Genomic DNA, 13,129 nt, shown 5'->3' with positions numbered 1-13,129 from the left:
TTAGACCAGAACAAACAAAGCAAAACCCATGAGTGTACTAAATGAAGAAGTTTTATGAGTTGTATTGCTTTTAAGTTCAGCTTCTTATTTTGAAGGCTGTGAATATATATATAATATAGGTATATATGAGTGCTTATACATGCAGTTATGTGTATAATTAACTAGTGAATACTTGGGTTAAGGTTAAGGTCGGGCAAGTAGTGGTTATGGTTATGGTTTGGGCAAATCTCTAGGAAATGAATTTAAGTCTGTGCAATGTCCTCAAAAGTGGTGGAAACATGACTGTGTGTGGGTGTGTGTGTCTGTGTGTGTGTTTCTGCGATGGAGCCCTGAGCACCATTCAAGAGCTGTACCCCACATTCTGCATGGCAGCCTCTCTACAGTCGTTCCCATAGTAACTCCACTAGGTCAACCAATGAAAAGAGGGGGCTGGGCAGGAAGGAGGATGGAAGAGTGTTTGGAGGGGGAGTGGTGGTTTGCGTGAGATGGAGGTGAACTGGTGCGGTAAAACATTTATACAGATAAAAACACACACACTAACCCACATGTTGAAATGCACATGCAAATAGACTGTAATCACACACACAAATCCAGGTGTTTTTGCCCATGCACACACACTCAAAGCCCAAGCCTTACTGCGTCTCACCAGAGTGCAAACATCCCTTAATAAGCCATCAATATGAGCATTAAGAAAAGAAGGAATATAGTGATTCAGATTTCATTCTCTCAACAGCGCTCTGACCTTTAGCACACATCCTCTGAGCACATCAATTCCTCATGTACATGTTCTGCTCTGTATCACTGGTTTTCACCTCTGCAACCTCATGGGAAGCCCCCCCCCACCACCACCACCACCACCACCATCACCACCACTGCCATTTTTCCTCTCTGTGCATCCCCTTCTGTCTCTGTTGATGTCCTCCCTCACTTCTCTCACTCTCATATGACGCCACAGTTCCTCTCAGGGCGATGTTGTGTAATCCTCCCACTTGTCAATAATTCATCAACAGCCAAGCTTTTCACCCTGTGAATGAGCAGAACGCTGTGAAGACAGTGCCATACAATGCGATGCGGAGTGAAGCCGTAACCCTGCAGAAAGCAAAATGTGTAAATCTGGTTTCTGCTTGTTCACTGGCCTAAAGGATGAGTGAGGACATGTTCTGATACAGTGACTTTGAAATGACATAAACAACAGGCTAGAAGATATTTAATTAAGTGCCAAACTGAATGAGGGCTTGTGAGCAGAAAAATAGAATATGAATTGAATTATGAATTACAAGATGAGTGATGACTGAAATTACCTTTAAGGAGACAAGGTCAGGAAATTTAGTTAATTGTCAGTAAAATGGCTTGAATTTAGCACTCTATTGAATTAACATTTCCACTTAACTGGATTTGTGCTTAAACCTTTTGTGATGCACACAACCGGTATGTATCTCGAGTTCTGAAATGAGTTCCCATATTGAACACTTGAGTGTAAGTACCATAAAAACAGTTTAACATCATGAGGTCAGCATTAACATGGGTTGGTCCCCCCCTGCAAAGTGCTGCCTCTCATTTACAAGAGAAACAACGCTGAAAAATTCATTAGGAGGTTGGGCAGGCTGGGGGATGCACTACGTGTGTGTGGCTGCGTTTGTGAGGGTGTGTATTCTGGGCACAGTGCTATAGAAAATTCTTGAGAATATTCAGAATGACTGGCCTGCCAGCTCCTATTTCTCTGACCCCTGAGGCCTCCATTACACCTGTTCCCAGAAAAGTAACCTGCACAGAGGAAGAAACCAGCAAAAGAAGTGACTTTAAAAAATATAATAATAATAATAATAATTAAAAAAAATCATATCATTGGGAGAAGAGATGAAATCTTATCTACATTCTCACCAAGTCTAAAGTGAGTGAAACTGAACGAATGGTTCAGTTCGTCATGGTAGAGGTGGTGAGTGCTTTTAGTCTGTCACTGAGAGTGATTTAATCATCTTAAAACAAACTCTCATGCATATAAATTCCAAGCTCTAACATGCAGTCAGTGACTGCATGGAAAGCTAAACTGGTTTTTATATTACTGTAAGAACATTGCTTTCACTTTGGTCACAAGTGATCAGTTATGACGGCACGGTGGTGCAGCAGGTAGTGCGCGTGCCTCACAACAAGAAGGTCGTCGGTTCGATCCCCGGGTCGGGCAGGGCCTGTCTGTGTGAAGTTCTCTCCGGGCACTCCGGCTTCCTCCCACAGACCAAAAACATGCTCATTAGGTTAATTAGTGACTCTAAATTGTCCTTAGGTGTGAGTGTGAGCGTGAATGGTTGTCTATCTGTGTATGTTGCCCTGCAATCGACTGGCGACCGGTTCAGGGTGTACCCCGCCTCTCGCCTGTTGACAGCTGGGATAGGCTCCAGCCCCCCTGCAACCTCGAAAGGGATAGTCAGGTATAGAAGATGAATGAATGAATAATAATAATGATAATACATTATTCTTATATAGCTTTTCAGGACACTCGAAGACACTTCACAAAAATACATAATCATAAGTTTCCAGATATTACTTAAGAAAATTATAACAGAAGCCTGGAATGAACCTTTCAGAACTTAATACACCCCAATAATGATTAAAACTTATCTGACACCCAGGGATTTTTCCATTGTCAGAGGGAAGGTGAAACACACAAAGATAACTTAATTAATTTTATTTTTTATTTTTAGATTTCAATAGATAAACAGATATCTGCATATAAATGCAGATGTGGAAAACATTGGCCAATCTCAGAACCCATCTGCTATTGTCTGATGATGGTTTAGCTTTTAATTAACTTTTTTAAAATTGATCTGAATTCATATGGAAATATCTGTTGATAGACATTGGTCGAAAGGTCAAGTCACATTTAAAAGTCAAATTACTAACTGGACTATAAACAATGACAAGAGCACGGAAGAAGAAGTCCTGACCCGGATATATTATCCCATCATCAGATGACAGCTTTGTGACAATGTTTATGAAGCTCAGTGACCACACTGTGCAAAGCACTGCTTCACAGCAAAAGGCCACGAATAACTCATAACAGTAAACCCATCTGTCAAAAAGAAAAAGACATATCAGGCAGTGCATAATTGTCATTGTTTAACATTTGACCTCATCCACTTCATTCATTTTTGCTGTGGAATCCTCCAAAAACACCTGTTTGGAGCATTCCACAGGTAAACGGGGGGCATCCTCGAAAGGCTCAGTCGTTCACAAGCAAGGATGGAGCGAGGTTCATCACCTTTGTCGGTAAAAGGTAAAAGTTCATTTGCATTCTGTTTTTATTTTTGTTTTGATTCTGTTTTACATGTTTAGGTCCCAGCTCTTTTGGAATCGAGGTTGTAGAAAACAGGTGTTACCTTGTACAGTCAAGTCAAAATTAGAAACTATTCCATAGATCAGAAACAAAAAACACTTTGCCAGCTAATTGGCCATCCAAACAGTCGCCAAAATGTCTCTGCTTTGGCATCTCTTGTGTTGCAACCACCACGAATTCTTTCCTTTCCTTCTTTAAGTGTGGACTGTTAGCTGCTGTTGTATCTGAATCCAACACAAAGAGCAGCTCAATGTATCAGAGATTAGTTAAAAGTAATTGTACATCTGAATTATGTGTGAAGTGGGCCTGGTGCCATAAGGGGTCTTAAGGGGGCTTAGCCCCCTCAGTTGTATTGTATTTTTTGCCCACTCTGTTTAAGCTTTGTGTATCTATAGAAAAATAGCAGAAACAATAAAATTATTGGCTGAGGTACATGTAACAATAGAGAGGCTGTTTCAGAACCATGGACAGCGCTGTTTATTGCGTGTAAGGGTTTTGAAACCATCAGTCACTCCATTAGCGGCAGGTGTGAAGGCAGTGACAAATGTGAATTTCATATTCAGTGAGACTCCTGACTGGTACCAGGACAAGAGACCATGTCTCCCACATACTGGCCTCTCACAATTGATTTTAAGATTCTTTTAAATCGGTTTTTTTTTTTTTTTTTAAGCACTGCTGGACTTGCACCAGGTTACATTTCAGAACCGCGCAATCTCTATTGTACCTCACAACCCCACAGATCTGGTGACCAATCACTTTGTTTCACTGGAAAACACTTTGGTTAACATTTGTTGCTTTTATATGGGCTCCTTAAATGGACTTAACTTGACTTGGACAAAGACAAATATGCACACGTTGACTTTGGTCATTTTTTGGAGACATTACGCAGGGTTACATTCATTTCCTGGAGACTTACACAAAGCTTAACGATTACACCACTACTTACACACTATCTGTTTTCCAGGTGGAAAGCTATTGTCTGCAATTGGACAAGCTGTCCCCCAGTAAGTGGTCTTCAGAACACTCACACACACACACACACACACACACACACACACGCTGGTTTGAGTTCCATCTGTTAAGGCAGGGACACCAATGAATTAAAAAGTCAACAGCAATCCCTGATTACTCTTTCAGGTTGGTGGGGCATCAATATCCACAGTGATGAAAGTGTAAAGTGGATTCTTCGCAATCTCCTTGACTGTGTAATTTAGGGAATTAATCCCATCTGTATTCATGGTCAAATGGGTTGTGTGCAGTTTACCAGGATTCTTTGGGTTACTCTCATTGTGCAAGTCTCTCGTATGTTTGATCATCCTGTACTTTCCTATCACGAAGTCAGGTCGAGAAAGGGACATCCCACGGAAGATAATTCGCTTATAGATATCATCGTCCTCCCCACCCCAGCCCCAGTAAGTGTTCGGGAAGCCGTTAATCTTCAAATACTGGTCCTTGGACAATGAAGAAACCCCACCAAAGTAGGTGTTATAAGGTAAGCTGAATTTAAATTTGTCCATAGCCACAGCCAAGTGTCTGGGATTGTTAAAACATCTGTAGAGGTTACGGTCATCCATTGGAACCAGATCCACATCAGAGAAGACAAAGCACTCATAGTCATATTCCTTCAGTGCTTCAACATAGCCTACATTCATCAGCTTAGCCCGGTTAAACACTCCCGTTCCTTCCTGGTTGATGACATACACGCCATAGTCCAACTGCTGTCGGATCAGTATAGGATGGAGGTAAAACAGCCAGTGCTTCAGGTGATCATACCGGTTTCGGAAAGGGATGATGATTGCCACCTGGACAAATAAAACAATTAAGTTTGCTGTAACATAAATGAAAAGAGTCATTCAGGCTTTGATGTTTTTGCCCTTAAACCCCTCAGAATATCAGTAAGTCTGTTAACAGTGAATTGCAGAATATGGTGAAGTTACAGTTTGAGCACAAATTTTTTTTTTTTTAAGTGAGTTCACATGCTACTAACTACATAATACCAAGAGTGTAAGTAAGCCCTCTCTGTTTTCACTTTTGAGCTCATTCAGGTTTTTCAGTTAAATTCATTAAAAAAACAATGAAATGGAACAAAACATAAAAATGTATTATGCATAAAATTGAATGATACCCAACCCACTAACATTCATGTAACATATTTCCACTCTTGGACTTCCCAAAATTCCTATGATAGCTTTGCCTGTGCTACGTTAGACGTCTGAATGCAAGTTGTTACTACATACTGTATATGAATTAGTGCATTAAGTTCTGATACATCTTTTTAAATGAGATTCCAAGTATCTAAAATCATGGTAAACTCTTCCAGATCTATCAGTTATTGTGTTTCTATACTTTCATCTTTTTCTGTTCACTTATTAATTTGTCTCTATTCATTCACCTACCTTATGTTGGGAGATACAGTCTGTCGGCTTGTACCGTCCTCCAACCTGAAGAGGAGAACTGATGTCATTTATCATCTGATCCAAAGTCCGCTCAACATTAAATTCCACAAGGAGGGGGCCGAAAAGCCCTGGTGGGGTGTCAGGACAGGGTCCTAAAGACTTGCTCGCAAGGGTCGACGTCTGTGTCTTCTCTTGGCTGACTTCTCGGACTTCAGGTTTCTTTCCCCACAGCTCTTGAATTCGCTGTATTGTCATCCAGGAAAGGGTGCCATTTCCATTCCCCACATGTGGCTTAACCATAATAGGTGAAGGGCTGTTTTTGCTGTAGAATAGAACCACAGCAAAACACACCAGACTGAGCAAAACAAAAAGGGCCAGGACACTGAAGAGTTTTTTCAGCATTTTTGTTACCCCTGAAGTTGAGCACTGTGTGCACTACGTGCTCAACAGCTCTTGTAAAGCTCTGCTACCTGCATTTCCCTTTGCAAGTCAAACGTGTTTGTAACACAAGAGCTGCCAGACAGGTTTTTACTATGTTTGAGCAGCTTCCTTTTTCAAGTCAGCTGATCAGGTTGGGCCTCACACCTGTTGTCAATAATTAATAACGCATTTTTCATTGTTTCCTCATACCCAGAACAAAGGAATCGGTTCTGGTGGTATTGTTGTGTGTTTTGTGTATCTCATCTCTACAATTCTGTTATATTACTTCTTTTAATCTGTATATTATAGTATAAGTACTTTTCGATAGATGTTAATTTATATGAAACATGAACAAATCATCAGTAATGTACTAAGAGAATGACTTAATACTTCATAAAGGTTCTTTGAAAACTACAGTATAACTATATAAGTAATATAGAGCAATAATAATACTTCAGTATGTGGTCAAATGGGGCCCTCTGCTGGTGTGTGATTGTGCTTGCTGAAGTTCCTTAAAAAAGTCTTCGTGTCCTGTATAAAGCCTGTCCACAACCCTTCCAAGAAATCCTCAAAGAACAAGCTCTCAACCCTGAATGATGTCCTCACACAGCGACTTCAGTGTTAACCTGAAATACATCCCACGAACGGAAACTTGTCCGCACCTGCCCCTTGAAACACGTCCCTTTGATTCTGCGTGCTGCCACAATTCTTATAGAAATCTGGTGTCCTATGAGAGCTAAACCTTTAAAATACTGCAACTTGCAGGGCAGAGTTATCCCTCGCAAAGTAGAACAAGACTGAGGCCAGCACTGACTGCAGCACTTGTCTACAGTGGAAAGTCACTGATAAGAATCCTACACTGCAACTGACTTCCTACTGATTTACAAATGAACCAGTCTGTCAGCAACGGGTGTGTCATCAAAAATGAGGAAACTGGTGATATGCGAATGCAGATGGGAAAGGTATTAGTTACACTGGTCACACCCAGCTTTCCTTTGTTCCAACCAGGAACTGTTCATTTCCAGGTGAACAGCAGCTTCCGTGTCTGGATGGTTTACTGGAACATCACAAACTGGAGTGTGTTGAGAAGAAGAAGAGGGATTAAAAAAATAAGAGTGTAGAGCATTAATAGGATAAAACAAAGGTATACAAAATTATTGAGGTGTTTTGGCCATGAAAAGTGACAGAAAAGCGGAATATCCCATATCAGTCTTCACATCCAGATTTCCAGGTTTATTCAGCACCTGAGATGAGACGAGATGAAGAGTGTGGCGTGATGTGGAGGGAGTATTCAGTTTCAGTGTGAATAAATGGACCACCTTTCCTGCAAGCAAGTGGTGCAGACAAGCTAGCAGTTGCTCACAGTATTGTTTGCTACCTGTTCAGTTCTCATTATAATGTGTGAACTGCCAAGATCTTCCCAAATAGCTTTATTTTCATTAAATTCGAATAGAATATATTGATAGAATTACAAATAAATAACAGCAAAATGTCTTTAATGTCTCCATTTTATATACTCAGTTGAGTAAGATACAAAACATTTAGTTTTCTGTTTTTAGGGTCATATAATGAATGCAGCACACACAGTATGGAGATACATGTGACATCAGTACGCCCGCGCAAAAAGAGGCAGCCAGTGTTAAAGCCATGTGTCAGACTGCTAAACAGAGATGGAGTGCATTCCAAAGCACGAAACTATTTAAACTGATGATCAAGCATAAATTAAGTGCTGTCATTCAGAACTGGTTGGATGAGTTTTTTTTTAAGAAAGCGGTTAAAGAAAATGATGAGGTTGTCAGGATCCTTAATTAACTGACGGGTAGAAAATTATCCGCTTGGCCCTGAGAGCTCAACACGTGGCAACTTCAGAAAACACATGCAAAGAGAGGAAACACAAATAGATTAAGACAACATCCTCGCCGGTTTGACAACACACGCGCAGCATTTAGCAGAAAATGCTGTAAATAGAGAGAACACAACCAAACACAGAAAGACTGCAAGTAGCACAGCTGACAATGGAAACTTCCAGGGGACATTGAAAAATGATGAACATGGTCAGGCAGAGGAGTTACAAACCATGGCAATGACAAATGCCGTTGCAAGCCGTGTTCACCACTTTTTAGTGTCCCCTGGAAACAGTTTCTGTTATTGTTTGTGCTACTTGCAGCACAAACACACCCGTAAAATGTCCCAAAGCCTTGTTAACAAACCCACTTTTGTTGGCGCAAACTGGTTCCTCTACCTCCTGAAGAGAAAAACTCAGCTCATATCCAAGTGCTGACACCTACGTGCCTTTGAGACATATTGTAGAAACGTTGATATGACACATATGAAATGTACAAACTGCTGAACATGTCTGTGGTTTGCAGAGACATACAATGCCAACATATTTTTCCCATCAGAAAGGACGGTTTGAAAAAGTCTGTCTCTGTAAGGATGCTTTCTGTCATGCTGTCAGACACTTAGAATAACAATCTGAGCCTGTCAGTGGCAAAAACAAACACTTTTAGTATGCATTGACCCAAAAGGTTCACACTGCAACTACTGCGGCCTGTTCAGTGGCTGCAGCTGAGGCAGTCTGCTGGACCAGGTCCAAAAGTTTTTGAACCTATTAGTCATTTATACCCCAAATATGTAAACAAAAATACCCTTTAAGATCCTCCCAGTAGCACTGAAGGCCACAAGATTCCAACTGCACCATAATACACTAAACTCTCATTCACCAAATGTGCAGCAAGTTGTTGTTAAACCTCATAAACAGCGCCCCCTAGTGGCACTGTTAGTAAGCCACCATACCCAGTTTTATGCTGTTTTTATCCTGCAGCAGCAGAAACACTATGGTTTATGAGAACAGAATAATCAGGTTTAAGGTTCACATACTATATATTTCTATGCTACAGATTCTATCCGACAGCTCATTACAGTTATGCAAGGCATGGCTTCAGTTAGTGTTACTGACACTGCTGTGGGAGGAAGGGTTAAGAAATAAGCAAATGTTCCCACATTCCCTGACATTTTCCCAGGACTTTGATGGAGATGTTCCTTTGTCCATTTACTATGGCTCATCATGTTCACCATGGGGATTCCTTTTTGTTTTTATTACTGCTTCAGTTATGCGATATACATGGTTAATATGTTGACGTTGGCACTCGGCTGAACTTGAGTTCTCAGGGCTGAAAAATAGCCTGAAGTGCCAACCAAGATGTTAAATGTTTGCTTAAATCATAATTCTGTCTAAAAGTGTTCTATTAGCGACCATCAAAGCTGAACTTTTTGACTCCTGAAAAACTAGAATAATATTCGGGTACTTTTCCAGCCTCAGACATTTTATTAGCGGTTTGTGGGAGACGTTTGAAAGACAGGGTTGAGGGGGAGAAACTGTTCTATAACTTAAAGATCACTCATTTGGAGTAAATATAAGGTGTAAAACAGTTCATTACTTTAAAGCAACAGTGACCAAACCACCAGTCAGCACACATTATTATGTGTTATTTGGAATATTTGTAGGGGCGACATGTAGTTTAAACAGTGCAGTGTTGTATATCACCACTAGAGGACGGTCATGTATCATCAGTGAAGAATGTGCACATGAGACTTTGTATTCCTATGGGTCGTATACTGTACAACCCCGCAACATGCACACACACACACACACACACGCGCACACACACACACACACGTATAGTACATGCATGCCCATGTGCATTAATGTGTGCATTTACGCATGTTTCCGCACATGTGTGTCTCCTTCTTAGAGAATTCTGCTTTCTGTTCTCAACCACACACTTTTGGATAAATGGGCTGGTGTTTGTGGAGAAACCTGATCCTGAGGCCTCTACAGATGGAATCCAGCTTTGGGTTGAAATTTTTAATAGAATTCTTCATTTTTTTTTCTTTTTACACCTCCTCCCGCTTTCTCTTATGCTTATTTTTGCGAATCCCACCAACTTGAGTTTCAGAGCAAGAATGATGCTTACTGAGACACATTTGTAACCAGAGAGGTAGGCTTGTTGGATGGACATCCAATCCAAACTGAGCTCGCAAGACTGGTATACCCCTCCTGATTTAGCCACACAAGTCTTTGTTGGCACTGTGGCATCCCTTTGGAGGTGGGCGGGTCTGCTTTTTTTGGACCAACATTTTACTTAGCATGCATGCTTGTGGTGTCAGAGTGCCATTTATGCAAAACCTGTATAATTTCTTAATTAAATAGATGAGTAGAATGTTAAAACACATGCTTCCCTTTAATCTTTGCTGAAAAGTTTATACAACTGATCCAAGATTCTTTGTATGAATTCTGTGGTGGCGATACAGAGCCATTTTCCTTGTCTTAATCAGGCTTTTTTTGAATAGATCTTTAGTGCCATATGAGTGGGATTTAGTGAATCACTGCAGGATAGTGTGGTAATTTCCTTAATAACACAGTACGCCACATACCGTACATGCAGACACTGTTCAATTCTGCAAATACCAGGACTTTCTCACACTCAATTTATTTTCATATGGGTCCCTTTCAATCTATTTGATACTGAAATTATTGTAAATAGCTCTAGTCTCGTCAGTCAGACGTGGCAGAGACCACAAGGGTGCCAAGAATAGGATAACAATACCAGATCTGTGGTGGAAAAGACACAAAGCCTTTAACAAAATATAAGAGTACATGTAGCATGCTTTTGTCGATTTTTGTAGCTTAAAATGTAAAAATGTAAATGTCAAATGTCAAATGTTTTTGGCCGACTGTGCATCCTAAAAGATTATCCAAAGCTTGCTAGAGGCAGGGCAGCATACTCCCCCACCATCTGAAAATCTGAATATACTGCATACATGTAGTTACTGCAGCCATATAGACAGATGCGAACACACACACAGACAGACACACATGCACATTTATACTCAACCACAGCTCTTAAAACAGCCCTAGTTACAGCCTAGAGAACTCAGCAGTTTAGTGAAACATGATGCCCAGACCATAAAGTGTGTTTGTGTGTGTGTGTGGTTTTGAGTGGTCTCAGCTGTGTGGGACACACTGCAATGACAGCCAATCAGAGCTAATTCAGAATCAGAGTGGTTTTGACGGCTCCATGGTCTACCCGGGGGAACAAAGCCGTTTGTGTGCGTGTGTGTGTGTATGTACGTGGTTGTGTGAGTGTGTACGTGCACCTCTCAACCTTACTCTGCACTCCACCTGCTTCTCATTGCCCAAATGGTCTGACAAAATCTGGTTTTTGATATATTCAACATTTGTATTCCAAAGCTTTTATTCCATAGGCACAAAATGATAGAAACCTATGAAAGTCATTTGAATTTGAATCGACAATAATCAAAAAAATCAATTAAAAAGCTCTCTTTGTGGCTTTTTTGAAAAGCCTTACTGTTTATTAAATCCTTTTCTGGTGTTTACAAATGTGAAATTTCCCTCAAAAAAGTTAGATCCATCACAATCAGCTGAGTTGAAGGGTGTTTAAATTAGCCTGATGCAGACTAATTTTGGACTGAAAGAGATGACACCCTTTCAGCATCTAATATCATCTTCCATTTATCCTGTTCCTTCCATTCTCTTTAAACAACCAAGCAAACCTGGTGTCATACCATGCAGTTTTATTCAAAGGGTTCATACTCCCTTCTTACATTACACTGGAGTACTTACAGTAGCACTCAGTAGAAAACCACCCAAGACAATGGGTTCTTTTGACCCAGTGTTAATAATAAGAGTTATCTTTCGTACCACAAGTTGGGTTATTTACCCAAAACAACATGGTTGCAAATTACTTTAGCTCTTTTCATATTTAGTTTGGGTAAATAACCCAAAAGGAATACAGAAAACAAATCTAATACTGGGTCAAAACAACATCTCGGTACTGGGTAAGCTTCAACGTCTGTCTTGCAGAACTACTGGCCTTATTCCAAACAGAACAAGCATTGTAAACAGTTCAATAACTCAACAGTTAGATTTCATTTATTCACTGGACAGTTTTAAAGACGTGTCATCCTGCGTTGTCAGCGCTGCGTGTCTCCTGAGTGGGAAAATCCAAATAAAGTCTATTTTGGCGACCTTAAACAAGTCATGCCACAAGTCATGTCATGCTGTATTTATCTTCACTGGTGGTCTGACCAGTAGAAAGCTAGCACAGTAATATTTGGACATGAACATTAGCCCTCATCCCTTATAACAACACAAATGGCCACTTGAAACACAAGAAGGAGAGGATATATTCCACAACTGGGGAACTGTTATTAGATGGTGAATATGTCAGGTTTTGACATCATACAGGTGTCACACATTCATATAAACAAACCCAAAATAATGAAAGCACTTTGGGGTTTGGTTTACAGTTTTTGAATTTTGCCTTAGTTACGCAGGGTACACATTCAAGCAGAGACACAATCTCTGCTCTGTTTTTGTAAGTGAGCTGCCTTGCTCATGAGCAGTACTCTTCCACTGTCCTGTCCAGGTGTTCACAGCCTGTGCAGGTATTTGATCAAGCTGTTTTGTGGTCACAAGTGTGCTGCTCCAGCCTTCAGGCTACGACCGTTTGCAGTGTTTAAGACAAAGCTGAGTTGGCAACTTCAGTTCTTCAAAAGTTGGAGAAACATCAGCCTTAAGTCACAGGGCTGGTGGGTGAAAACTCATGGAAGGAAAACCGACAAGTGCCATCCTCTGCTCCCCTTATCATCCACCGCTCTCCTTTTCTGTGTTACGTGAAACTGGCGTGCTCCCAATAGGCCCTGGGGCGATGTGTCAGTTGCGAGTGGAGAACGAAGGAGAAGCGCTCAATTAGGACCTACTGACGTATGGTCTTCGCGCTTAACTATCTTCCTCTCCCATCCCTGATAGGTAGCTCTGTAGAGGCTCACTCTTCCTCACTTGTTCGCTCAGTCACACATCGGCTACCTCGAACACCCACACACTAGCTGTCTCACTCACTCACGCACTCGTTCACTCATTTCCCTCTTCATTAACGCAGGTCCTTTCTATCTCAGG

General features: G+C 40.9%; 1 protein-coding gene across 1 annotated transcript; it reads right to left on the bottom strand.

The window, feature by feature from the left end:
* Positions 1-3,725: 3,725 nt before the first annotated feature.
* On the bottom strand, positions 3,726-6,129 carry LOC143339643 (beta-1,4-galactosyltransferase 1-like). Its single transcript, XM_076760980.1, has 2 exons — positions 5,728-6,129; positions 3,726-5,133 (listed from the first exon to the last, which is right to left on the bottom strand). The coding sequence occupies exons 1-2, from the start codon at positions 6,127-6,129 to the stop codon at positions 4,465-4,467; spliced, it is 1,071 nt and encodes a 356-aa protein (XP_076617095.1). The 3' UTR covers positions 3,726-4,464.
* Between the last annotated feature and the right edge of the window lie 7,000 nt (positions 6,130-13,129).

Source organism: Chaetodon auriga, chromosome 21, assembly GCF_051107435.1.
Source record: "Chaetodon auriga isolate fChaAug3 chromosome 21, fChaAug3.hap1, whole genome shotgun sequence".
Lineage (NCBI taxonomy): Eukaryota > Metazoa > Chordata > Actinopteri > Chaetodontiformes > Chaetodontidae > Chaetodon > Chaetodon auriga.
Note: the sequence above shows the minus strand (reverse complement) of the source record. Positions and strands in the feature narration are given on the sequence as shown.